The sequence below is a fragment of the Cornus florida genome, unplaced genomic scaffold, assembly GCF_030987335.1.
Source record: "Cornus florida cultivar Cherokee Brave unplaced genomic scaffold, ASM3098733v1 CherokeeBrave_3.0.0_Hap2_Chr07, whole genome shotgun sequence".
Lineage (NCBI taxonomy): Eukaryota > Viridiplantae > Streptophyta > Magnoliopsida > Cornales > Cornaceae > Cornus > Cornus florida.
The window spans coordinates 42061382-42089168 of NW_026775577.1; the positions used below are offsets into that span (position 1 = coordinate 42061382).

At 35.7% G+C, this 27787-nt stretch overlaps 1 protein-coding gene, 1 long non-coding RNA gene and 1 pseudogene across 3 annotated transcripts; 1 reads left to right on the forward strand and 2 right to left on the reverse strand.

The window, feature by feature from the left end:
• Positions 1-1149: 1149 nt before the first annotated feature.
• On the reverse strand, positions 1150-3619 carry LOC132316625 (uncharacterized). Its single transcript, XM_059815100.1, has 2 exons — positions 2306-3619; positions 1150-1233 (listed from the first exon to the last, which is right to left on the reverse strand). The coding sequence occupies exons 1-2, from the start codon at positions 3617-3619 to the stop codon at positions 1150-1152; spliced, it is 1398 nt and encodes a 465-aa protein (XP_059671083.1).
• Positions 3620-12552: 8933 nt separating this feature from the next.
• LOC132267774 (small nucleolar RNA R71) lies at positions 12553-12650 on the forward strand (annotated as a pseudogene).
• A 7329-nt stretch (positions 12651-19979) lies between these two features.
• On the reverse strand, positions 19980-27458 carry LOC132267110 (uncharacterized). Of its 2 annotated transcripts, none has more exons than XR_009468868.1 (6): positions 27113-27458; positions 26820-26939; positions 25287-25743; positions 23640-24086; positions 22533-23182; positions 19980-20186 (listed from the first exon to the last, which is right to left on the reverse strand). It is a non-coding gene; the product is annotated as an uncharacterized LOC132267110 (long non-coding RNA). The 2 variants fall into 2 exon arrangements; XR_009468867.1 differs by having other exon boundaries at positions 22533-23186.
• Positions 27459-27787: the final 329 nt, after the last annotated feature.

The following is a 27787-nucleotide window of genomic DNA, read 5'->3' on the forward strand; positions in this document are numbered from 1 at the left end:
AAAAATGCAAGAAACCCCCTGAACTATGCAAAAAAGTTGTAGATTACCCCATCTGGCCAAGGTCCGGTGAGATATAGCCGTTAAATTTGAATGAATTTTTTTAAAAGACGATATTGCCCTTAGAAGCATGAAATGACAATAGTGCCCTTAATTTCCAACCGTTGTACGGTTATACCCCAATATCCAATTCCTTATAATAGACCAACAAAGCCAAACACGGCTTTTACCCAAATATCCCCAAATCACGAACTCTGCAACTGCTAGGGTTTTCTGTTGTTGTTCTTGGTGGTCAATCGACTATTAATTTAGGTGATAATCGTGGTCAGAAAATCGATACAAGTGTTAGTAAGTGTTATCATCCATCTTTACTTCTATTTTCATCTTCACGATACTGTTAGTTTTCATGTCCATCTCCTTCTCGTTCTCCTTCTATGTGCGTGCGTATATTTGCAGAAAATGAGTTATGAATCATCTGCAAGACGTGGGTTTCGTGGTGTGGTGCGAAGGGGCCCTTTCAAGAATAGGAAATGTTGTTGTGACAAAAGGGCAGCTGTGTTGATCTCTGAGTCAGACGACAATCCTGGGAAGTTGTTTTTCAATTGCAAGGATAGGGTTCGTAATTTTTTCGAATGGTGGACTCCTTCAGCTGGTTTGGGTGAAGCTATACAAGAGGAACATGAAGGTCGAGTAGGTCATGTTGTGTCCATCAATGATTTCATTGCAATTGCTAAGTCAATGTTAGTTGGAAGCATGTTTTTATTTGGCCTATCAGTTGTGGTGCTATTTGTTTGCCTTTTTGTGAAGTGAATGTTGGGATTTAGTAGTATGTTGTTGTATGAATGAACATGTATTTTGGGGGTTGAATTTTTTGATTGTATGTCGTATGAATCAGAATCTTGTAAAAGTATGAGATGAATGAAAATTCAATCTGTTTTGTTGAAGGTGGTGTTGTATGAATTTTCTGATTATATGTTATATTTGTCATGCAATGAGACCAAAATTAGGTGATTTTGGTTTGCTGAATGATAGTGCAGTACAGGTTATGATAATGATTGGAAGTGCAAGGTTTTGGGGGTTGAATTTCCTGATTGGAATTGTAAGTTTTTGGCACTGCACTTGTTATACAGTTGTCTTGAAAAATGAATGCCATTATAATTCAGTTTTTGGCACTGTACCTGTTATACACTTAAAGCAAAAATGACAGCCATTATAATTCAGTTTTTGGCACTGTACCTGTTATACACTTAAAGCAAAAATGACAGCCATTATAATTCAGTTTTTCGCAGTGCACCTGTTATACACTTGAGCTGTAAGTGTCAAAGTGACACACTTAGGTAACATGACAACTTAGCTGTAAGTAAAAATGCACTGTAACTCAATTGATCTAAGTGCACTGCAATTCACTTCATATTCAATGCACTTGGTAATCTGACATTCAGTTAATTAAAGTGTTCCCAAAATAAATGCAGTAGTTAAAACACTGATAAATAGAGTGATAGAACATGTCATACATTCATAATAAAGTCTTCATACATAGACTGACAATAAACAAAAAGGCTGACAATAAACAGGTTAGTTTTATACTAGTCTTCCACATGATCATATAACATACTGACAATAAACAAAATGCCATTATAATATAACATGTCTTCACTCCATTCACTTAAACAAAAGGCTGACAAGTGTTTGTAGGTAAGTGTGTGTGCATGTAAGTGTGTGTGTGTAGGTAAGTGTGTGTGCAATTGAGTGTGTACAGGTAAGTGAGTGTGTGCTGGTGTAAGTGTGTGCTGGTGTAAGTGTGTGCAGGTGTGATTATGTGCAGGTGAGTGTGTACAGGTGTGAGTATGTGTGCAGGTGTGAGTGTGTGTGCAGGTGTGAGTGTGTACAGGTGTGAGTATGTTCAGGTGTGATTGTGTGAATGTGATTGTGTGAGTGTGTGTGTGCATATGTGAGTGTGTGTGCAGGTGTGATTGTGTGAGCGTTTGTGCATATGTGAGTGTGTGCAGGTGTGAGTGTGTGCAGGTGTGAGTGTGTGTGCAGGTGTGAGTGTGTGTGCAGGTGTGAGTGTGTGAAGGTGTGAGTGTGTGAGTAGGTGTGATTGTGTATAGGTGTGAGTGTGTGTGCAGGTGTGAGTATGTGCATATGTGAGTGTGTGTGCAGGTGTGATTGTGTACAAGTGTGAGTGTGTGCAGGTGTGAGTGTGTGTATATGTGAGTGTGTGCATATGTGAGTGTGTGCAAGTAAGTGTGCGCAATTAAGTGTGTGTGGAAGGAAGTGTGTGACCACACACTAAAATACATTTTACCTTCTGCCTATCAGATATGAAGGTTATATCATTGTATGGCCCTACAGCATCCATCAACTCTCCCATGAACCATTCCCAAGAATCTCTTGTCTCAGACTCTACCACTGCAATTACAACTGGGAACATTTGACCATTCCCATCCATAGACACTGCACTCAGTAGATGACCACCATAAGGACCCTTTAGGAAGCATCCATCTACACCAATTAGTGGCCTACAACCTTGTTTAAAACCAGCTATCATTGCAGCATAACAAATAAAGACTCTTTGAAACCTTCTAACACTTTCATCAGCAATGGGCTCAGTTTGTATTTTAACTACATTGCCAGGATTGGTTCTCAATATCAAGCTACAGTAATCCCTCATTTTACCATACTGCTCAACATCATTCCCCTCTATCATTGCTAATGCCTTTCTTTTTGCCCTATACACTTTATGTGTGGACACATCAATGTTCATTTCAGATGCAATGGTGCTCTTAAGTGTTCCCAAAGGTATCTTAGGGTTCAATGTCACTTGTTCACAATATTTGTTTGCTAAGAAGGTTGATGAGGCCTGTCCATTTGTATGAAACCATAAACAGTTAGTATGTTCTGGCACATAGGTCTTAATAATCAAGCAATCTTCATTTTCAGGTTTGCTTGCATGTATCCTCCAACCACATTCAGCCTTGCACACTGCAGTTACCATATCTCCATCATTCCTTGTGAACATTATATCAAACTTGTTTTTCAATGCACTTTCCCTAAGTGCCAACCTAAAATCAGCAGCTGACCCAAATTTCATGCCTAATTCCAGTTCTTTTTCCCCCAAATCCCTTGAAGGAATGTAATCCTGGTGCATATAACCACTATCAACACATTCATCATCAAATTCACACAGACTTATCAACTCATCACTAGGACTATACTCACTTGACACAGGAGTAATGAGTTGGGTATCACTCATTAGATAATCCCACCCTAAATCAGCATCTGAGTTGACCTCATTTTCTGCCCCATTCAACAAAAGTGCAACAATATATAATTTCACAACAGAAATTTTTCCATGAGCATCATGGTCATAAAACATCCTAAACACATCTAAATCACACTTCACTTCTCTGAATTGTTGCCACTCATAAGGTACTTTATAGAACACTTCACTGATCACCCCATACCCTAATCTAGTTGCCATCCTTTGAACCTCAATATATGACATCATGTCAGGGTCTATCTTTTCAAATTCAGTTATATTTCCTCTTAAGTATGTCATAAGGTGTGATTTCTCAAATATACCCCCATGATGAAGTTCAATGCTAAACATATCATCCATCTACAACAATTGGGTACAGAAAACCTCAATATAGACAATGACAGAGACAACCTTAATAAAAACAGCATAGACACATTATTCACTAAGTGTATAAATAATAAAGACAATGCAATCATTAAGTAACATATCCAATTCAATAATTTAAGTACATGATCATTATGTATGTCAGTATGCAATTGGGGTACAATTACATAATACACATTGCATATTTACTAACACAAGGGACCACTATATCATATAAACAATGCAATCAATAATGGTGGGTCAAAATTAAATACAAAAAAAAGAACCACTACAAGGCATATCAGGTCATTTGACAAACACAGAGGGACCACCATGTCACAAAAAGTTATGAAACAAAGAGATTGTATACTATTTTATGCAGACAATAGAAACAAACAATAACAATAGAGTAGGTTTTTAGACAGGGACTAGTCGACATGAAGAAGAAAAAAAACAGTGCAAAGAAATTGTACCTCGGACCTTTCAAAAAAATTATACATCAACTACAACATCAGAGTTCGAAAATGGCATGAATAAAAGCGAAATCTAAAAGGTCACAAAAACATCAATCACAAACTTAGCTTTAGCTTAGCTTAGCAATTTTAAGATTTTTACTTTTTAGCCTTTTTGCTTTGCTTTGCTTTGTAGCTTGGATGCTCCTTTACTTACCTCCTTACTCAATGCACCTTGTCAAGTATGAACAAACACAATAAGTAATCAAATGAAAAATAAAAATAAAAATAGAGTAAAAACATGATCAAAAGAGTACTAATCCTAATTAATTTCCACAAATTCGACGTTGCCAATCAAATCAATCAATCAATCCCCGGCAACGGCGCCAAAAACTGGTGGTTCGTCACCCTACCATCAAGTTTGGAGAGTGCGCAGCTAAGTTTTACATTTATAAAAGCCACTACTACCTTCACTAAAAATATAGATAGAGTGAGTAGGGATCGTCCTAAGGGATTGCGGATATTGCTAGGTCGAATTTTGTTGTGGAATTGCAACTAGGGCTAATAGGTCGAATGATCAAACAAATGATTGGTTAGTTGATTACGCTAGAGAGTAACTAAATTAAACTAAGTAATTAATTGCAAATAAGAGTAAGTAAAAGAGATAGAGAGAGGTCTTGGTGTTTAGAGGTCACCACCAAGCAATACATTTCTATACCATTCACAAGTGACTAATGAGGGTAAGGTGTGTTGCAACATTTGTGTGTGTGTGATTGGTTGATTCAACAAGCAAGGATGACCGATTGAGCATGTATTGTCTAAACATCATGTGAAAGGCACAACATATCTAATCAATGAAGCATATATTGTCTAAACAACATGTGAAAGGCACAATAGATCAAAACAAGTCATTAATCCTTTCCTTAAGCTCACAATCCAAATACACCACAAGATTAGAGATATATGCTACTTGCATTCAAAATCATAGAACATCAAACAATAAGCATGGATTTTCCTCTCATTTATCATCTACACTACAACTACACTACTATCATGAAATTAAACTAAGGGAGAGGCACAAACCATCAAGAAATAAGTATGAGCCATCAAGAAAATAGCAAAAGCATTCCATTAAGCACTATATTTTGACAATCTCTAAATCTATAGCATCAACACACATAGACATGCATCAATAACACAAAATTTAGAGACAAACACATGAACATCTATTCTAGCATACATAGACACATGGATAGAATGAAATGAACAATTGGAAGCATTAAACCATATAAATCATTGAATAAACAAGATCTATATAAATCAAAGTGTCAAAACAAGTATTACAACACTAATCCCTCAATAATACACAAGATTAAGGTAAAGAAAGCATGCTTGGGGCTAACTCTAGCACCAAAAGGATGTCTAGCCACTCATGGTGATGCTCCTCCAATCCTCAAGGGCAAGCTCCATGGATGAAATCTGCTCCTTATTGATGAAGAACTCTCCAATGGTGTCTCTAGCCTTCTCCTCCTTTTCTTCTACACTAAGAATTGCCTCTAAAGTTGCCTCCCTAGAATGGAATTCCTCTTCTTCAAAAAGTGCATCATATTCCTTTTATAGGTAGGTCAAGTGACACACCAAATGAGCTGGGGTCGTGCACCCAATATTCTCTAATGATTGGAGGGAGGGCAATTTTAGTGAGCTGGGATTTTAACTTTTTCGCACTGGAGGGAGTTCGATCGATCAAACCTTGTACTTGGATCGATCGAACTTGGCTGAGATCTATCGAACTAAGGCTAGATCTATCCAACTGGGTGAGGTTTTTAGGAAAAGACAAATCCAAGATATTTTGAAGATATTTATGGGGAAAAAGACAAAAGTGGTAGGTGGGTGGACAGTTGTGGATAAGATCAATCATTTGGATGAGGACAAAGATGTTCGATCAATCGAAGTATAGTGTTGGATCGATCGAACTTTGGGCTTTCTGTTTTGGGTCAAGGTTTGGATCTATCTTGAAGTGCTGAGATCGATCCATGTTGGATCGATTGAACCTTCATCTTGGATTGATCGAGAATCTTGAATGACCACCTTTCTTCCTATTTGCTTCTTTCTTTCTCCACTTTGCTCCTTTCTTTGTTTAATCCCAGAATTGCTGTTTTTAGGCTCTTATTTGGCTGAGTTAGCTTATTTTCGGGATAAGTGCCTGAAAATGGAATTAACACGAAATTAATCTAAAATGGTAATGTAAGATAGATAAAGGTTCTAGAATACCTAAGCTTAACGGGTTTAAATACGCACTTTTCAGTGCTCATCATACCCCCAAACTTAAATATTGCTAGTCCCTAGCAATGAACTAGAAAGTAAAGGAATGAAATGAACAAGTAATTAACTATGAACTAGAAAGTAATAAATGGATAACGCCACTTTCGTAGGGAACACGATTGCACTTAGCACATGCAACAAGCCTTTTAAATCCCTAGGTTACCCCTAGTGGATGAGTGAAGTCTCGTAAAGGTTTCCAGAAATGATACCCACAAACATTAAGCTCATTCTTTCAAAAAAGGCACCAATATTGCAAACAAGCATTGGGAGAAAACTACCTCAAGTATGCAATTTTTCAAACATTTCTAAGCAATCTCCCAAATTTTCAACATTAAGCAAGCAAATATGGTCCTCCACACATTAAGAAAATGATCATGTAAATCAAAACAACACTCGAATCCTTTTGAGTGGACCGGCATCAAATGAGTTGTTATCTTAACCAACTAAAGAATTAATCACATCCTTACCCTCAAACTAGCATACAAATCTAGTACCGATCATCAAGACAAAAGAGTGGACCTTTTATTAAAGCTTATTGTTCTAGGTGCACTTATTCTTTTCACTCATTTTTTTTTTTTTTTTTTTTTTATAGGATCAAAGATGGAAGCATAGTGCAATGTTTTGATCTTTTAAGCTTTCTAGCGATTCATGAGATCGAGCGTTAGGTCAATGACTCCCAAACCAGACGGTTTTAGGGCATTAGGTGTTCAAACACCCCTACGAACTTACAAACTCAAATCAACTAGGCTACAAATCAAGACAACCTCCATCTAATCATTTCCCACTTCTCACCTTTTGGGAGAAGTACTCACTTTTTTATTGCTTTTTCTTTTCTTTTTTTTCTTTTTTTTAAAAAAAAAAAAAACAAGTTCAATTATTAACCTAGAGTTTGGGCCCTCCACCTTTCGGCACAAGAAGTTCAGTGCTTGATGAGGCTAGAATCCCGGCTACTTAGCAAAAAGGGGTTGTTATCCACCTTTATCAAGAATGAAAGCTTTCAATGCACTACTAGCTCAATTGGGATATAACCAATTCAATAATCAACAAAGCATGTACCCCACAAATGAATTCTAGTGTGCGCCTGTGTTAGTGTAGAAAACTAGAGTGGATCTCAAAACAATCACAAAATCAGGATGATGTGGACCACAAGTGCAAGCATGATATCAATCTTTCGAAAAATTTATTCCTAAATGGCATCCACAAGGCATACAAGGAGTATTGGACTCTCAAGTCAAGCAATTTTTAAATTTTAAGCAATATAGTCCTCAAAAGATCAAAATCATAGCTAGTCATGAACCAATCATAGAAATATCCCTCAGATACACAAGTCATGCTCAAAATTTTAATTCCAAAGCAAACACTGCAAAGCACCATTCCCCCAAGCTTAAATGGCACAATGTCCTCAATGTGCAAAGAGAACAAAGGAAAGAGTATACTAGTACAACTAAGCAAGAATGATCGGGACTGAAGTATCCGAAGTGGGTGGCATGGCCCCCCCAAACTTGGGATAAACTATGGTCCTGAAAAGATGGCACTTAGATAAACTCATCAGAAAACAAAATGGGAAAATCAATGCACAGTAGACATGCAAGTGTAAATGGGATAATCAGATAAAGAAGTGAGAGAGGTATAAGGGTGGTCCTGAAAATCGGATAGCACTCTCTCACTGAAGTTACTATGATGTACCTGATAGAGTCAAACAGACAGATATATCAATAAAAGCATTCAATATCCATCATAGATAAATAAAAAATAAAAATAAAAAATAGACATAAAGTGCGATACATCTAGTGTTCAAAGCCGACAGACCCGGCTGCAAAAATAATAGTAGCGTCACAAATGTATTAAACACACAACATAGATAAAGAGCATAAAAAGATAAAGAGACTGGGAGTCTCAAGCAGAGGAGTCAGGGCTAGCAGAGCGAGCTCCGCGGATATCTCTGGCTAAGTCTTCAATTGCAGCCATGATCTCTGCACGGAAGCGAGCAAGGTCAGCTCTAATGGCAAGCAGGGTGTCTTCCAAAAGCTGTATTTGTGCTTCAAGTCTAGCTATCGGATCAACAACCTCAGATGTAGGTGGAGCAGAAGAATGGGCAATCTTAGTCATGGTCTGCAAAAGGAAGAGAAACACTTGCAATGGAAGTTAGTGCCAGAATAAAGAATTAAAAGTACGAAATAGAAACAAGTATGTCAAATAAGATAGACAAAACATATATGACATGAATCTATGCAGGCGATAGAATATGAATCATGCGAAGCAATATAAGTATGAAATGCATCCAATATGGAATATCACAGGCATTAGGCATATATAAGATAGCATGAATGCAAAATATGATAAATGAAGTGTATATGTGAGATCTGTGAAACTCGATCGATTAGAAAAAGAAGTGAGATCGATCACAAAAGTTGGATCGATTGAAGATAAGTGAGATCGATCTCACTACTTCGATCGATCATGACACAAGTTCAATCGATCGAACTGTGTGATGATGAAAAATTGAAAAGTCACAGATTTGTGACTATGGAAGCACGGGGCCCACACGAACGTGTTCGTGGGCCTTTCAACACATCAAATCAACAATAATAGTCACCCAAACATGGCCCACACTCCTAAATCGAACAAAAATATATTATATATATATATATATACACACATATATATACATATATATACACAGTGCTTCGAAGCTTCATCAATGGTAGATTCATCATATACAAAGCATGGATTAAACATATAAAGCATGTATGAATGAGATTAAAGCTTAAATCACAAAGTGGATCTCAGATCTCACCTCAAAACAAAGAAAGAGAAGATGAGATGCGAAGGGTTGAAGTCTGAGATGAGAGAGAAAGATTTACAACTTGGATCTCGCCGGAAATCTCGACGGAGATGGTGAAGACGATGGACACACAGTGACGGCAATGAGAGAGAAGGGGGGTTAGGGTTTGAGAGAGTTGAGATCGATCCTTGGAATCGATCTCACAACTCTCAGATCTATTTTTAAAAACATTCCCCGACTAGTTCGATCGATCGGATCTCAACTGAGATCGATCGAACTTCTCTCTTCAAAGTATTTTTGGGATTTTTGAAAAATTAAAAACTAAAATTAAAAATTAAAAATTAAAATTGAAATTGAAAAATAGAAAATATTTTTGGATTTTTTTTTTTGAAAAATAAAAATAAAAATAAAATCTTTTTGGTATTTTTGGAAAATAAAATAAAAATATTTTTGGATTTTGAAATTTGAAAAGTCAAAATAAAGTCAAACAATGAAATGGAGAACTGAGATCGATCGGAACAAGAGTTCGATCGATTGGACAAAGAGTAAAAATATGCAGGTTTTTGGCTCGGAAAATTTGGCTAAGTATTGGAACTTGAGATCGATCGAACTGTGAAGTTGGATCGATCGAATGTTCTATGATTGATCTGAAAACAAACTCGAATGATGGGACAGAGAGTTGTTTTGGATGCAGGTCCTGCAGGCTCAAAAATTTTCTATGTGTTAAGACTCGAGATCGATCGAACTTAGAGTTGGATCGATTGAAGGTCTTATAATCGATCAGACAGAGAGCAGAAATATGCAGGTTTTCCTAGATCGATGGAACAGAGAGGTGATTTGGATGCAGGTGGATGCAGGTCGAAAATTTTTCTAAGTGTTGGATGCAGAAGGAAGTTCGATCAATCGAACTCAGGTTTGAGATCGATCGAACTTATGCAGAAAGCTCAATTCCAACACAAAAGTCATGCAATCCTCACCAAAGTTCCTTTTAATGCATATGAACCAAAAACAAGTATCTAGACTTCACAAGAAATAAAATGTAAGATATAAATGGGGGAGGAATAGGGTTTTGACACCCTACGAATGCTTTTGCTAGTCTTTAACGTCTCTAGCAAGACCTTGGGCTCTTTTAGCCCAGATCAAAGATCTTGTTATGCATCCCCTCCTTATTGGGGTGGTAGATATCTTGAGTTCCATCCAACAAATGGTTCTTGGAAGAACTTGTTGGATCAAATTCAAAAGAAGATTTTGTTCCTTTGTCAATGCAATCTAAATTTTTAGGCTTCCATGCCCTTTCAAAGCACGAATTTGAAACAATGGTTTTAGAATGCAATGTTAAAGATGGTCCCTTTGAAATTTTAGCCTTACCTAAAAGCTCAATTTCTTCACAAGTAAGATCATGACATTTTTCCACAACATTAACCTCTCCTTCATACTTGTTAAATGAGTTAGGGGTTGGATTGAATATATTCAACTTCACTTTCATGTGGCCAAAAGAGATCTTCATTACTCCCGTTCTACAATTGATGTTGGCATTTGAGGTTGCCAAGAAGGAACGGCCAAGGATAACGGGAATTTGGCTCTTAGGATTGGAAACCGGTTCCGTGTCAATGACAACGAAATCAACGGGGAAGAAGAATTTGTCAATCTTAATCAAAACATCTTCAATGACACCCTTAGGCTTTTTAATGGATCGGTCGACAAGTTACAAAACTACCAACGTCGGTTTCAATTCTCCTAAGCCTAGTTTGACATAAACCGAGTATGGAAGAAGGTTAACACTTGCTCCTAGGTCAAGAAGCGCCCGATTAATTATATGCTCACCAATGATGCATGATATAGTAGGTGAACCGGGATCCTTAAACTTTGGAAGAGTGTTGTGTTACAAAATTGAGCTTACTTGCTCGGTCAAAACCTCTTTCCTTGGTGCTTGGCTTTTGTTCTTCCACTTTTGGGTGCAAAGATCTTTTAAAAACTTGGCGTAAGCCGGTATTTGCTTGATTGCATTCAAAAGTGGAAGATTAACTTTCACTTACCGAAACATTTTCAAGATTTCATTGGTTTTAGCCTTTTGCTTTTCTTTTGAAATGGACCCTTTCAAGGCGTCCGGAAATGGAGTTTTCTCAAATACTTTTTCAGAATTTTCTTTTGAACTCTCTTCAACACAAGAAGTTTTTAAATCTTGTTTCAAATCATTTTTCAACAAAACTTTTTCAACATCATTTTTCAGAAAAATCTTTTCCAAATTCATTTTGCAAGACTTTTTTCAATGAATCATTTTCAAGATTACTTTTCAAATCACATTTTGAAGCTTTCTCATTCATATGGTCATGTACGTGCAATGAAGGATGAATAAAATGTGAAACAGGATGGGTGACAACTTGTGGTCGCACCGGTTCACTCTCTTTATTGGACATTTCAACTTGATTGTCCACAACCCTACCACTTCTCAAGGTAGTCACCGCATTGACATGTTCTATGGTACACCCTTCCCATGAGGATTGGGTTTCCACAACGCATTGTTGCTTTGGTGGGGCATTCATGGGCATCTTTCCCTTCTCTCTAGCATTAAGAGTGCTAGCTATTTGCCCTACTTGGGTTTCTAGCTTTGCAATAGACTGAGAGTGAGAATAAAGCAATTGTGTGTTTGCCTCAAGAGTGCCTAAAGCATTCAAAACTTTTTCTTCAAAGGTGGGACTTCTAGAATTACCTTGGGAATATGATTGATTGGGAAAATGAAAATTCGAGAATTGATTCCCTTGTGATTGATATGGCCTATAGCCTTTGGATCCTTGGTTTTGCATTGAAGGTGGAATGTATTTCCCTTGAAAACCGCCTTGGGGAGGGTTTAAGCCTTCCCTTGGTGTTTCCAAGAGAAATTTGGATGATTTCTCCAACTTGGATTGTAATGAGTACCATAAGGATTGTTCCCAGTTGCATTGACCTGCTCATTAGGTTCATTTTGCACTTGTCCATGAGGACAATGAGAAGTGGAATGAAGAACATTAGAACAAGTCATACAAGATTCACTGGATGGACGATGAGAATGGTTAGGGTAGGAAGATACTTTGTTCACCGAGTTTTGGTTGATCAAGAATTGATCAAACCTTTGAGATAAAGATTTCATCTCGGCGGCTATGTCATTAGAGTTGTCGACTTGATGTAAGCCAACACTTTTCCTACCTTGTGTATTATTACCATTCTTTGAAGACAATGTTCTATGCAATGAATTTTCACTCATACTTTCATAGAGACGCCACACATCATCCTCATGCCTATCAATGTAAGAACCACCCATGGAAGCATCAACCATGCCCTTATAATTGTCCGATAAGCTCTCAAAGAAATATTGAACTAATTGCCATTTGGGCATGTCATGGTGTGGACACTTCCTAAACAATTCATTAAAGCGTTCCCATGCCTCATGAAAGTTTCCCCATCCCCATGTGTAAACTCTCTAATTGAAGTTCTCATAGCATTGGTCTTTGAAACCGAATAGTACTTCTTCAAGAACTCTTGTTGCATTTCTGCCCAAGAAGTGATTGAAAAAGGCCTAAGATTGTTAAACCAATATTTTGCCTTATCTTTAAGGGTGAATGGAAAAATTTTAAGCCTTAAGACTTCTTCCGGCATGTCCGTGTATTTCACGGTAGAACAAACTTCAAGAAACTCATCCAAATGCTTGTAAGGTTCTTCACTTGGAAGTCCATGAAAGTTAGGAAGCATTTGAATGGTTTGTGCTTTGATTTCATAATGATGTGCTCTAAATGGTGGCAATTGGATGCATGTGGGTGCATTATATTCATTTGGCACATAATGGTCTCTTAAAGCAATTGGTGGGTTAGCAACTTGAGGTGCAACACGAACACCTTGATTTTGAATTCCTTGATTTATGATGGGAGATTGTGGAGCATATATTGGCCTTGGCATTCCCAATGGAACTTGGCCTTATTGTTGTTGAGGTTGGTGAATGTATGGTTTAGGCATGCATAGTGGTACTTGCATGTTATCATTATGCACATTAGGATGGAGGATACCTTGTTGATCTATGTGACCAAGGTCCTCAACATGATTATTATTATGGTCATCCATTGATAGATTGGTTCTATTTGAACTTCCTCTTCCCCTAAGGTTTCTAACGGTATATTGAAGATGCAAATCTAAAGGGACAAGAATAGGTCTCAATGAACGACGACCATGCATGCACAATGCTAAACACAACAAATGACAAATACTATGCCTTCACAACAATGCAATTAGACTTCTTCCACAACCACAAATCCTATATGTGAAACAACAATAATGTAATAACAAAAAAAATTGCCTCCACGCGGGCTCACGATTTATCTACAAATGAAATGCAATGCCTCCACGCGGGCTCACGATTTAACTAAGGAGATTGAGTTGAGAAAAGCTCACAAAGGTCCTTTAGCTCTTTAATTCCAAATTAATAGCTTACCTTAGCAATTTTTAGATTTTTACTTTTTAGCCTTTTTGCTTTGCTTTGCTTTATAGCTTGGATGCTCCTTTACTTACCTCCTTACTCAATGCACCTTGTCAAGTATGAACAAACACAATAAGTAATCAAATAAAAAATAAAAATAAATATAGAGTAAAAACATGATCAAAAGAGTACTAATCCTAATTGATTTCTACAAATTCGACGTTGTCAATCAAATCAATCAATCAATCCCTAGCAACGGCGCCAAAAACTGGTGGTTCGTCGCCCTACCATCAAGTTTGGAGAGTGTGCAGCCGAGTTTCACATTTATAAGAGCCACTACTACCTTCACTAAAAATATAGAAAGAGTGAGTAAGGATTGTCCCAAGGGATTGCTGATTTTGCTAGGTCGAATTTTGTTATGGAATTGTAACTAGTGCTAGTAGGTCGAATGATCAAACAAATGATTGGTTAGTTGATTACGCTAGAGAGCAACTAAATTAAACCAAGTAATTAATTGCAAATAAGAGTAAGTAAAAGAGATAGAGAGAGGTCTTAGGGTTTAGAGGTCACCACCAAGCAATGCATTTCTATATCATTCATAAGTGACTAATGAGGGTAAGGTGTGTTGCAACATTTGTGTGTGTGTGATTGGTTGATTCAACAAGCAAGGATGACCAATTGAGCATGTATTGTCTAAACATCATGTAAAAGGCACAATATATCTAATCAATGAAGCATATATTGTCTAAACAACATGTGAAAGGTACAATAGATCAAAACAAGTCATTAATCCTTTCATTAAGCTCACAATCCAAATACACCAAAGTGTCAGAGATATATGTTACTTGCATTCAAAAGCATGGAACATCAAACAACAAGCATGGATTATCCTCCCATTTATCATCTACACTACAACTACACTACTATCATGAAATTAAACTAAGGGAGAGGCACAAACCATCAAGAAATAAGTATGAGCCATCAAGAAAATAGCAAGAGCATTCCATTAAGCACTGTGTTTTGACAATCTCTAGATCTATAGCATCAACACACATAGACATGCATCAATAACACAAAATCTAGAGACAAGCACATGAACATCTATTATAGCATACATAGACATATGGATAGAATGAAATGAACAATTGGAAGCATTAAACCATATAAATCATTGAATAAACAAAATCTATATAAATCAAAGTGTCAAAACAAGTATTACAACACTAATCCCTTAATAATACACAAGATTAAGGTAAAGAAAGCATGCTTGGGGCTAACTCTAGCCCCAAGAGGATGTCTAGCCACTCATGGTGATGCTCCTCCAATCCTCAAGGGCAAGCTCCATGGATGAAATCTGCTCCTTGTTAATGAAGAACTCTCCAATGGTGTCTCTAGCCTTCTCCTCATTTTCTTCTACACTAAGAATTGCCTCTAAAGTTGCCTCCCTAGAATGGAATTCCTTTTCTTCAAAAAGTGCATCATATTCCTTTTATAGGTAAGTCAAGTGACACACCAAATGAGCTGGGGTCCTGCACCCAATATTCTCTAATGATTGGAGAGAGGGCAATTTTAATAAGCTGGGATTTTAACTTTTTGGTACTGGAGGGAGTTCGATCGATCGAACCTTGTACTTCGATCGATCGAACTTGGGTAAGATCTATCGAACAAGGCTGGATCAATCCAACTGGGTGAGGTTTTTGGGAAAAGACAAATCCGAGATATTTTGAAGATATTTATGGGGAAAAGGACAAAAGTGGTAGGTGGGTGGACAGTTGTGGATTAGATCAATCATTTGGATGAGGACAAAGATGTTCGATCAATTGAAGTATAGTGTTGGATCGATCGAACTTTGGGCTTTCTGTTTTGGGTCAAGGTTTGGATCTATCTTGAAGTGCTGAGATCGATCCATGTTGGATCGATCGAGAATCTTGAATGACCACCTTTCTTCCTTTTTACTTCTTTCTTTCTCCACTTTACTCCTTTCTTTGTTTAATCCCAGAATTGCTCCTTTTAGGCTCTTATTTGGCTGAATTAGCTTATTTTCGGGATAAGTGCCTGAAAATGAAATTAACACGAAATTAATCTAAAACGGTAAAGTAAGATAGATAAAGGTTTTAGAATACCTAAGCTTAACGGGTTTAAATACGCACTTTTCAGTGCTCATCAACTCCTATCCTTTAAAATTTTGACAGAGACATTGTACAAAGCAAGAAAAACGCATGAGCAAAGTAACAAACACACAGACATGAGCTTGGTCAATATAAAACAAAATTGATATACACACGTATAACAAAAATCAGTTAATTAGAGTAAGAAAGCTACTGAATGCGAGTCCCAGACTTTAAGGCAAACATTTTTTAGGGTTTTATGTTGATTAGGTTTGCAGAGAAGGCCGATTTGAAGAGAAGGGCGACAATGGCTTCCTTTTCTCCTCTCTGTGTCTCTGCCGCGAATGAAGGAAGGTGGATTAGGTTTGGCTGTGTGTGGGTGATGTAAGAGATAACAATCCCTATCTAGTTGTGTTGTCCAAATGTTATTGGTCGGTTAGATTTTCTGTGCCACGTCAATAAGTGAAAATGATATCATCCACCAAACTGCGTCGTTTTATTAAAAGGGCAACTTAGTCTTTTTTCTTTTCCGATGGCCTGAGTGGGCAAATTGCAAAAAATTAAAAGTTCAGGGGGGTTTCTTGTAGTTCCGGGGGGTTAGTTGCAAAACCCCCATAGTTTAGGGGGGTTTTTTGCACTTTTCCCTTATTTTAATTGTGAAAAGTATTACTGTATTACAAAGAGTCAAACGCCTAACATGTTTTTAATCGACCCCTTTTTAATTCCATACTCTCCTTGTAGCATCCCATAATTTATTGGTAAAGTTATTCACCACACTTGAAGCATCTTCTACACATAATTAGAGGTTAACGGGTAGGAAAATATTATTTGGATTATCAAAGAAAGAACATTTTGTTTTCTTGTTGAAGATACCAGGTCCATAGGTGGAAGAGAGGATGTCAACAAACATGGGAAGTTGCGATAAAGCAAATAAGGTTACCGGAACACTTGCAGGCAAAGTGATTGGAGTAGTAACCCATCTAATTCGTTCACCGAGCACAATAACAAGAGTGGTACTAAAAGTTACCATCATGGCGGCAATAGATAACAAAAGGGTAAAAAAGACCAATTACCAGTCTGTTCTTGAGGAAATCTTCTTTGGTACATCGTGAATTGAGAATGCTCACGAACATCAACAATGAAGTAACTGAAGAGAATAGAGATATTGCGTCTGCTATAATGAAAACCATAGAAGAGTTATGCCATAGGAACTTGGGGTCCCCTGGTTTCAGTGACCTGTGGCGCCCTAAATCCTTTGGTTCATCTGCATTGCCAGCAGGTAAAGTGAAGGTTGCAGCAAACATAACAGTGACAATGATGGCGACCACAATTGTAAAAGATCCTGCTGTAACTCTCATCCATTGTTCTCCTTCTTTCACTAAGTTATAGAGATACTTTGAGAACAAATCTGAAGGAGTGTCTCCATAGCTTGCTAGCAAGAAGTCTATATGAAGATGGTATCATCCCCTCCACCTCCTATAATGCATGCACGGTTAATGAGAAAGAATAAATTAAATTAACAATGAAAGTTGTAATGTTGGCGACTTTCGAAGTCAGATTGCATATATACAACTTTGACAAATTTTGTTCGACGAGAAATTATTGGTTACAGCATCTTATTGGTACAACCAACCAGTAGAAACATTCTATTAAAATAAGGTGGCTCCACAACAGTTTAGTAAATTATAAAAAAAACCAACTACTTTGCTTTATTGGAATGTTTCTATTAGTTCGTTGTACCAGTACTTCCGTTGTAACGAATAATTTCTCGAGAACGACACAGACCCACCTGAAAAAAGTTAAGGTCACGATTTATGACCAAGAGGGCATAGAAAGAGTTAAATCCTAAAATTAGAATGTTATGGTCCTGCAAACTAACATATAATTGCCGGGGGCGGTTCGAGCCTTAGGCGAGTTAGACAGTCGCCTAAGGCCCCAACCAATAAAAAGGCCCAAAAATATTATAGTTGCCTTGTATAGAATATATTGTAATTGTTTCCTAATTAAACACTAATTCTAAAAAAATTATCTCCTAAAATAACTCTTCTTTTTTTGTTTTCTCTCTCCTTATCCATTCACGACTTTTCATTCCAGAGAGAAATTATTTATCTCCCAAAATATCTCATTTTTTTTATTTATCTCCCAAAATATCTCATTTTTTTTCACAATTTCTCTCTCCTCCTCATTCATGGTTGTTGAGTAAACCAAACCTTAACTATTACACACACTTAATATGCGCCCAAATATTTATATTCTTAAATAATATATTTTTTCTTTGTCTATCTTTATACACGTTATTTTTTACACCAACACTATATATATATTTTTTGGGCAAGTTGTACCACAGTAATTATTTAGCCGTTGTATTGGGAAGTAAAGAAACTTTCCCTCTTTTTTTAGATTTTATTTTTTTTATTTTTTCTTCTTCCTAATCCTCACATTCATTCTCTCCTCCCTCAGCAAACTCAACAAATTATAAGTCATCTCATTTCTCAATCCTCTCTCATTATAACTTTAGAATTTTCTTTCTTCTCGACTCAATATTCATTAGTTTCAAATCTCAATTTGAACGCATTTTTCTTTTATTGAAGAATTTTCAAATTTCTAAATCAGATTCTTTTTCTTTAATTATTTTTTTGTTTTACTAACTTTTGTTATTATAAATTTGTATATATCTATATTTTTCATAAATTTGTATATTTGTTTGTGAGTTGTTTGTTTGTGAGTTGTGAGTCTTGTAACTATTTTTACCCATATTTTTTAAACCAGTGATGATTTTTAATTAATTATTATTTAATAATTAATATATTGCATATTATGATATGAAAAGGCCAATTTTTTTTTTTTTTTTTTTGCCTAAGGCCCCAAGTTACGTTGAGCACCTGATAATTGCTAATTATGTAATACTATATATTTGGAGCAAAATATTGTCCATTTTCAAAAATCTAAGCATGTATCCACATGCAAAATTTGTGTGCGCTCACGCATTCAATTTCAGCTAAGTCATTGCAATATAATGACAGGGTTCTTAATTTACATATTACTATATATATTTACTATATATTTATTCATGATGTATATAGAAAGCTAGCTAGCTAAGATTAATATATAGATTACCACGTACCTTGTACAATTGTAGTTCTATTTGCACTTTCAAAGCTGCATCTCGAGCTTGATGCTGCTTTTTTGAAGCTTCATCCGAAAGTAGTCCTCCTCCTATGCATTGATCATCTGTTTCAAAGGGACATGCAACTATATGTAGCATGCTGTTCGATTCTACAAGCATTCCAGTGATTTTGTTTCTTTTTTCAGCAGTTAAACCATATATGAGGTTCCATATTTTTCCTTGACGGGAAGCAAGTGCAATGTGAAATATGGTTCCACTTTTCTTATTCCCCCATAACAAAGCGGGATTCGACCTAAGCACTTCCTCAACAAATTCAATATTCCCACATTTGATGGCTATTTTTATCGCCTCAAAGTATACATCGACAAAACCACGATCAAAAGTCCATATTGGGGAACACATGTTGCTTGATCTCCATATTCATTTCTTCCTCAACACCTGCAACAATTCTTATCCAAGTAGAAAAATTTTAAAAATAATAATACCAACTATTGGGAAATTAAGTAGTTACCATATGAATAGAATTGTAGTAGTACTCTGGTTTCATACGTAGTGCTTCAGCAACATTTGATATTAATCGTAAGTCAATTTTTTTGCTTTTTATTTCAAATTTTCGTTTTGGTACTACCAAATTAAGAGTTTACCCTAAATCTTCCTATGAATTTGAGAGCTGTGGTTTATGTGCAAACTATAACATCATAAGCTATCCGTGTAGCAAAAATTGTTTGTTAGAGTAATTGATGAATTTAATTTTTGGAACTTATAGAATAAAGTTTAGGTCTAGACTTTGAGACCCAAAAAAAAAAGGTAAGTAAAAAAAAAAAAAAAAAAAAAACCACGATCAACCAAGTTTGATCCACTGTTCAAGGTGTAAGTATATGAATTCTAGACATGAAAATGGTGACAAGAATATAAAATTCCTATATTACTTATAAGGAAAGATTTAGGGTAAACTCCTATATACAAACTCCTATCACCCCAACATTAATTAGTTTCACCATTCTACAGGAAAGATTGCATGGTATATGTCACGCCCCAAAAATTCTAACACAAGAACCCTTGTCTTATACTAAAATCTAGTACGTGACTCACATCATACATCCACCAAAATCCATGATAAAATTAGTAAGAATACATTTTATTTATAAAAAAAATCCATCAATCCAAAGGAAACTTATTACATCCCCAACTAATTAAAACTCCACCAATAAAATGAATCTTATTATAAATTGTTTGCTAAGAAACAATAATAAAACCAAAATGTGAAAAATCCGGAAAATCTTCATCTCCCAATAAACCTCCTTTGCAAGCTAAATCCATGTGCACCTGAAAGAAATAAAGGGATGAACTCACAAGTTCAGCAAGAAATTGCCAAACACTATCATCGTTCAGCAAGTCAATCCTTACTTAAAATCCATATATATACATATATATAAGTGACCATGACATATCTACTAATCATCACCATTCTATAACATTAATTCAAACTGTGAACTTGTAACCCATCTAGAATTTAAATTACTAAAATTCCACTTATCTCACATGAGCCCCTGGCTCCCCTCATACCAGTTGGCGTTCTAATGCCAAAACCTCACATGAGCCCCTGGCTCCACTCCAAATAAATGGTGTGAGTTGCATAGTCCCTGACTACCAACTACACACATGTGGCTGGGTTGTACGTCTACTCACCCAGATGGCCCCTGACCACGTCCACATACTAAGGGCACATTTAGCCCAATGGCCATAACAAAAGAGTAATTCACTCCCGAAGACAGTCCCTGACTGTACACAACAAACTCATCATCGTATAAGTCCCAGAGCTCCAACTTGTTTAATCACATCAATTAAACACTAAATATACTTAATTAATTCTTACTCATAATATCATAAGTTTATCAAACACCTTAATTAATAATTAATTAAATACTAACATACCAATACCAACTCAAAAGTCCTAATTATAATAAATTGCAAACCTGTACTCTAAATTTTAACCTCAATATCATTCAAATTGTTCTGCCATTAACTGTACACATCTTCCTCAATACCCATTCTTATCCTATTATGCCAAAACTGATTCTTTACCATTTGGTACCCAATTGACCAAACATACAATATATATATAACTTTGTCTGTAGTCTGTACACACACAAGTAAAACCCCAAATCCACCCTCTGTAACGAAACTAACACCAAAGACAGAATTCATATAAACACTTCTGTGACGCACACAATTAATTTGATCACATGGTCCTCTAGTGGTTTCGCCACCATCATTACCCATATTTCCATCTTTCCCATTTATCTAACAATCAACAACCTCATTTACGTGCAAGAAATTTTTGCAAAGACTCCTATTGGCCAGCATCATCATTACCAGAAATTATTCAATGACCTATGTAAAAATAGATACATACCTATACCTTTTTCAACACCTACTGACCTGTGTAAACATATATACAGAAATTTAACAAAAACTTGCATCTGTACCCAGAATAGAATGATGAGTTCATCCATGTAAACAATCTGTAATGTGATTAATATATATATATATATATATATATATATATATATATATATATATATATATATATATCCGGTCAACCTTCAACTATAACCCACACACAATGATCAGATTTCATTAATCACTATATTATATAATTACACCAGATCGTTAATTCATATCATCAAAATAATGCTTTATCATTCAGATTCTTGCCTAACATGAATAACATTAAGCAGTCCACCAACTAGCCCTCTTACCATACTTCATAAATCATACTAGTAACATCACCCCTCTTTACAGGAAAACCCATAATAAAGAAACAATCTATTTTTGTATATAAGATCTAGACTGCAGATGAAAGAAATAGCAACTTTGATATTTAAGAAAAGTCACTTCCAGATTCAAGACCTATATATACAATTTCTACTACTCTAACCAAAATAAAACATCATGAGTGCTATAATTAATTCATAGATAATCATCCTACTATCAATCACATAATTATATACAGGATATAAGCAAGCATTAACTTGCCTGAAATGCAATCACCACTTGAGCTTTTGCTCGCTTCAAAACAACGAACGAACGCATAATAATCCTCAGAATAGCAACGTAGGTAAAAACTGAATACACAACTAGGTCTAGATATATCCATATATATATCCAATGGTTAGGTTCAATAAGAACTCTTTTAATTTTAAAAATAACAAAATGATAACTCTGTTATTCCCTTTTAAACACAATCACCTATTTATCTTTATTTTTTAAAAAAGATAATTCCTATATAACAATATGCGTCCATAAATATATATATACACTAATAATAAATTACGGGATATTACAGTATATAACTGGAGTTCTTGAATTGAATCAATGACTTGTAACACAGTTTCAATAAAAATGAGTAAAAAAATGTTTGATTCCAACCATATATGTTCTCTCTTTTATTTTCAGGAGAGAGGCATTATTCACCTAGATAGAAAATTTAAGAAAAAATGCCCATTGCATCTTTCAATCTGAAATATAACCATGCTCTTATTCTGCTTAAAGCATCATCATTAATATAATTACAAGTACAATTAGTAAGTATGTTGAACCATGACAAGAAATAGATATGCATATGACATAAGTGTTTCACCACAATCATGAATTGCATATTAACTATACCTCATTGTGATTTGGAGGCTCAGGAGCATAGTCATTCGGGTTGTTGAAGAAGGAATATTTTGTTTTCCGGTTGAAGATACCGCGTCCATAAGTAGATGAGACCATGTCAATAAACAGGGGAAATTGCAGTAAAACGAATAAGGTTGGGAAACTAGCAAGCAAAGTGACTGGAGCAGCAACCCATCTAATCAGTTCGGCCAGCACAATAACAAGAGTGGCACCAAAAGGCTACCATCATGGTGGCAATAGATAAGAAAAGGGAATTGCAAGACAAATTATCAGTCTGGTGGGTAATGACTTGAGGAAATCTTCTTTGGTAAAGCGTGAAGTGAGAATGCTTACGAACATTAACAATGAAATAACTGAAGAGAATAGAGAGAATGCATCGGATATAATGAAAACCATAAATGAGTTTTGCTTTAGGAATAAGGGGTTCCCCGAATGATCATCAGTGCCACCTGGTAATGTGAAGGCTGCTGCAAACATAACAGTGACAATAAGAGCAGCCACGATTGTAAATGATCTTGCTATATCTCTCATCCATCGTTCTCCTTCTTTGATCAATTCATAGTGATAGTTTGAGAACAAATTTGAAGGAGTTTTTCCATTCTTGTTAGCAAGAAGTTTGTATGAAGATGGTACCATCCTCTCTGCCTCCAATCATGCATGGTAAATAAGAAAGAACAAATTAAATTAACAATGAGAGTTCCAATAAGTACTATATACATTCAATCTAGCTAGCTAGAAGCTTATTAATTTTCACAATTTAATTATGAGTCGATAGAAGGGCTTAAAGACATTACTCACTAGCTAACATTGATTTATCCATTTGCAAAAATCTTTAAGGTGTAAAATGCATTATAAGCACGTATACGACTATTCTCATGCAAAATACTTGGTTAGTGCATTTGAGTGTGCTCTCGTGCAATTTCATCTAAATCATTGCAATATAATGACAGATTCCTTAATTTCAGATATACCATTTACTTCTATGTTTGATATATAATAATTAAATTATATAATTTTCCCAAAAATTACATGGAAGTTTTAGGAACCAATGATATATATTGAAAGCTAGCTAGCTAAGATTAATAGATTTCCACATACCATGTACCATTGTAGTTCTCTCTGCACTTTCATAGCTGCGTCTCGAGCATTTACTGAATACCTTCTGGAACTGTTGATCTCCTTTCAGCCTATTTTGAAGCTTCTTCTCCTATGTACTGATCGTCCATTACTAGTGGGCATGCAGCTATATGTAGCATGTTGTTCGATTCAACTAGAATCCAAGTAATTTAGTTTCTTTGTTCAGTATTTTCTCCCGACGGGAAGTACGTGCGATGTGAAATATTGTTCCGCTTCCCTTATGCCCCATATCAAAGCAGGATTATTCAACAAATTCAACATTCCCACATTTGATGGCTCTTTTTATCTCCTCAAAGTATGCTCCAACATGTTTTGAATCAACAGTCCATATTGGGGAACACATATAGCGGAGTAGTTCATAGGCCTTCTCGTTTTCTATCTTCATAGGCAATTTTATTGTCCTAGTAACTGCAATTCTTATCCAAGTAGAAATATCAGGGAAAAAAAAAATTAAATAGAAAAAAAGTATTGGGAAAGAATGCAGTAACTTTATGAATTGTAGTACTCTGCGTACCTATTATTTCAGGAAGTAGAACAATTAGGAGACATAACATTAATCCTTTCAGAATACAGAACTCACATACATAAGAAAGCCAACAATTGAATTGTCTCATGAGAGCATAATTAAATATTAATTCCTAAAACATATATATAATATACATTGGTTTTCTACACCGCACACATCTACTTTATATATTGGCCCTCACCTTAAGTTACCACGTGTAAGACACTGGCATAAACTTTACACGTCATTCCACATCATTGAATTTTATTTTACAAGAACAATGCTTGAAAACTAACATAGAGGTGCATTTAGGTGACAAAAAAATATTTGGCCCAACAAATAAGGAAGGAGCTGCATTAACGGATATAGTCCTAAATAATCTCAGTCATAATTTGCATCAACTGACTGAACTGCTCACAAATATATATTCTCATACTTGGTGTCATCAGCTATGTCATCTATATGCATATTGCTACTGGGTATAGTAATTTTTTGTTAGACAAATTGCAAAAAATCCATCTCAATTCTTTAGATACCCCTAGTGAATAAACTATCGAATATTGCAAATATGACCATTCCCTCAACCGACTGTTAATGGTCATATGAATGACTTTTATAGCACTGTATAATGAATATATATATATAATGTAAAATAAATAAATAAATAACTAAATAGTAAAACAATTTTATAAATTTGTTCTAAAAAAAGTTGTTTGAACAAATTTGATGGGAGTTGAATTTTTTAACGACTTCGAATCAAAAGTAATAGGAAATGACTTTTATACACGTGTGATATTTTTTGCTCCTGTTTTTTAATGGTCAACTAACCTCAGGGGGTAATTAATTTGAAGGTTTTCACTAAATACAAAAAGTTTTTTTTTTTTTTTTTTGCTAAAGCAATATTTAGAGGGGTTACCTGTCTAAATATAAATATAATAGCTGAAGGGTGTTTTTTGATGTAGTTTTGGTTATCGATCTTGGGGTGTCCAATGGATACACATGGTAAAAAATTTCCTTCAAAAAGGATGCAAGGACATGCCTACCAAATCAAATTGTTTCAATGTAAAATATTGGACAACATAGGAGAGAGATGAAGAAAATACCCGATGAATAAATATATTTGAAGCCTTCGGAAATGGAAAGAGGGGATCCAGGAGACGTAGTTACATCATCTATCATCTTCTCTTCAATTACTTCTTTGTTAATGTTTCTACGCATTCTCACTTCACGCTGTACCAAAGAAGATTTCCTCAAGTCATTACCCTCCGGACTAATAATTGGTCTCGCGATGCTTTTCTTATCTATTGCCACCATAATGGTAGCTTTTGGTGCCACTCTTGTTATTGTGCTTGCCAGATGAATAAGATGGGTGGCAGCTCCAGTCACTTTGCTTGCTAGTTTCCCACTAACCTTATTCTTTTTACAGCAATTTCCCCTGTTTATTGACATGGTCTCATCTACTTATGGACGCGGTATCTTCAACTGGAAAACAAAATGTTCCTTCTTCAACAACCCAAATGACTATGTTCCAAAAAAAACAAATAACCGATGTTCCTGATCCTGCAACACAAGGTGAGGTATAATTAATATGCAATAAATGATCATGGTGAAAGTATTTATTATGTTTGTTTCCTTTGTGTTTGTTGCTTCTATTTCTTGGCTGTGATGTCCTTTCTAGCTTTTGTTTTTCGGGTAGACTTGGGGTTTCCATGACCTTGTGTATTTGGCTTTGCAATTGTTAATTAAATAAAATTTCTTAATGCTTACCTTTTCAAAAAAAAAAAAAAAAAAAAAATTCTTATAATCCCTATTTGTATAATTCTTATAATGTTTAAAATAATCCCTATTTGTACTTGTAAATTATGTGGGTGGTGCTTCAAGTAAAATAAGAGCGTGCTTATATTTCTGAAAGATGAAATGGGTATTCTTTCTTAATCTTTTTCTTAGGGTTGCCAGACCAATTATCAATATGAATATCCTTTCTTAATCTTTTCCTTACGGTTACGAGACCAATTATCAATGTGGTTTACTTTTCTTATTCCCCATAACAAAGCAGGATTCAACCTCGGGACTTCCTCAACAATTTCGACATTCCTACATTTGATGGCTCTTTTTATAGCCTCATATTATACTCCAACATGGTTAGAATCAAAAGTCCATTTGGGGAACACATATAGCTGAGTAGTTTATAGGCTTCTTGTTAAAAAAAAAAATTTGCTTGAACAAATTTGATGAGATTTGAATTTTTCAACATCTAATCAAAGTCATATGAAATAACTTTTATACACCTGTGATGGATTTTTTTGTCCCTTTTTTTAAAAAATGGTCAACTAACTTCAGGGGGTAATTTGCAGGTTTCAGTAAATACAAAAAGGGTTTTTTTTTTTTTATCTATTTATTGCCAAAGCAACATTTTAATTAGAAGGTTATCTGTCTAATATAATAGCTGAAGGGTGTTTTCTGGTATATATTTGGTTCCAAGGAATAGACATGGCAATTATTATTATTATTATTATTATTTTCTTCATAATTTGGCAAAATTTCCTTTTCACAAAGGATGCAACTACATGCTTACCCAATCAAATTGTTTCAATGAAAAATATTGGACAATATGGGAAGAGGAATCAAGAAATTACCGGTTGAATGAATATAATTGAAGCCTTCGGAAATCAAATGAGGAGATCCGGGAGATGTAGTTACATCATCTACTATCTTATCTATCATCTTCTCGGTGCACATAGAATAGACACCAATACCTACCAGAAAGAAAAAGAATAATAATATCATTTGATAGAAACACATCTGATCAAAATTAATATTCCAAGAAATAATGGAACACAAAGATAAAAGCAGAGGACTTTGAAATTTAATGATTGCAGAAAAATATCATTGGGTAATTCCCGGATAACAAAGTGCAGAACCCACGAACCGGAGGTGGCGCGTGGAGGGACTGAGAGGCGGTGAGGGCGGTGTTGATGGTGGTGGTCGTCGGTCATGAAATTGAACGGTGAGGAGAGCGCAATCCAGAGTAAAGACCACGATCTTGAGTTCTGAACTCCTCAACTCAGACTTCCAAAACTTCTGTGATTTCTGTATCTGATATATATATATATATATATGCGTGTGTGCGCGCGCGCGCGCTGAAATTTCAGTGAAATTTTCATCTTCTCAAATAACCCGTAAGGTTAGGTATTTAAAGAAATAAAAAATCAATTTTTGTCATGAAATTTCGAATGAGTTGATTCTAGAGGTTAGGTCTTTTCCAATTTAACATAGGGATTAGGGAGGAAAAGGTGTCAGTTTTAACTAAGTTTTTATGCCGCGTGTTATGTTGGAGAAGGACCACTCTGTCCCCACCGATCGACCCACATCAATTTTGGTTTTTTTTTTTTTTTTTTTTTTTTTAGTTCATCCGAGATATTCGGAATAGCACGAACCCTTAGAGCTCTTTCAACAATCTGACTAATTCCCGAGAACTCAGAAGGGCACCTCCCCACTCGGGCCGAGTAAGTCACTGCAGGGATAGAGGAGGCTAACCACAAAGAACACCCAGCGGGACTCGAACCCGAGACCTTGGGCTTACTAAACTCCAAAGTCCAGTGAG

Coding starts and splice junctions, on each gene's coding strand:
- LOC132316625 (XM_059815100.1), bottom strand. CDS start 3,619: ATGGATGATATGTTTAGCATTGAACTTCATCATGGGGGTATATTTGAG. Junction 1,234..2,305: donor TCATATCTGATAGGCAGAAG/GTAAAATGTATT, acceptor AGTGTATAACAG/GTACAGTGCCAAAAACTGAA.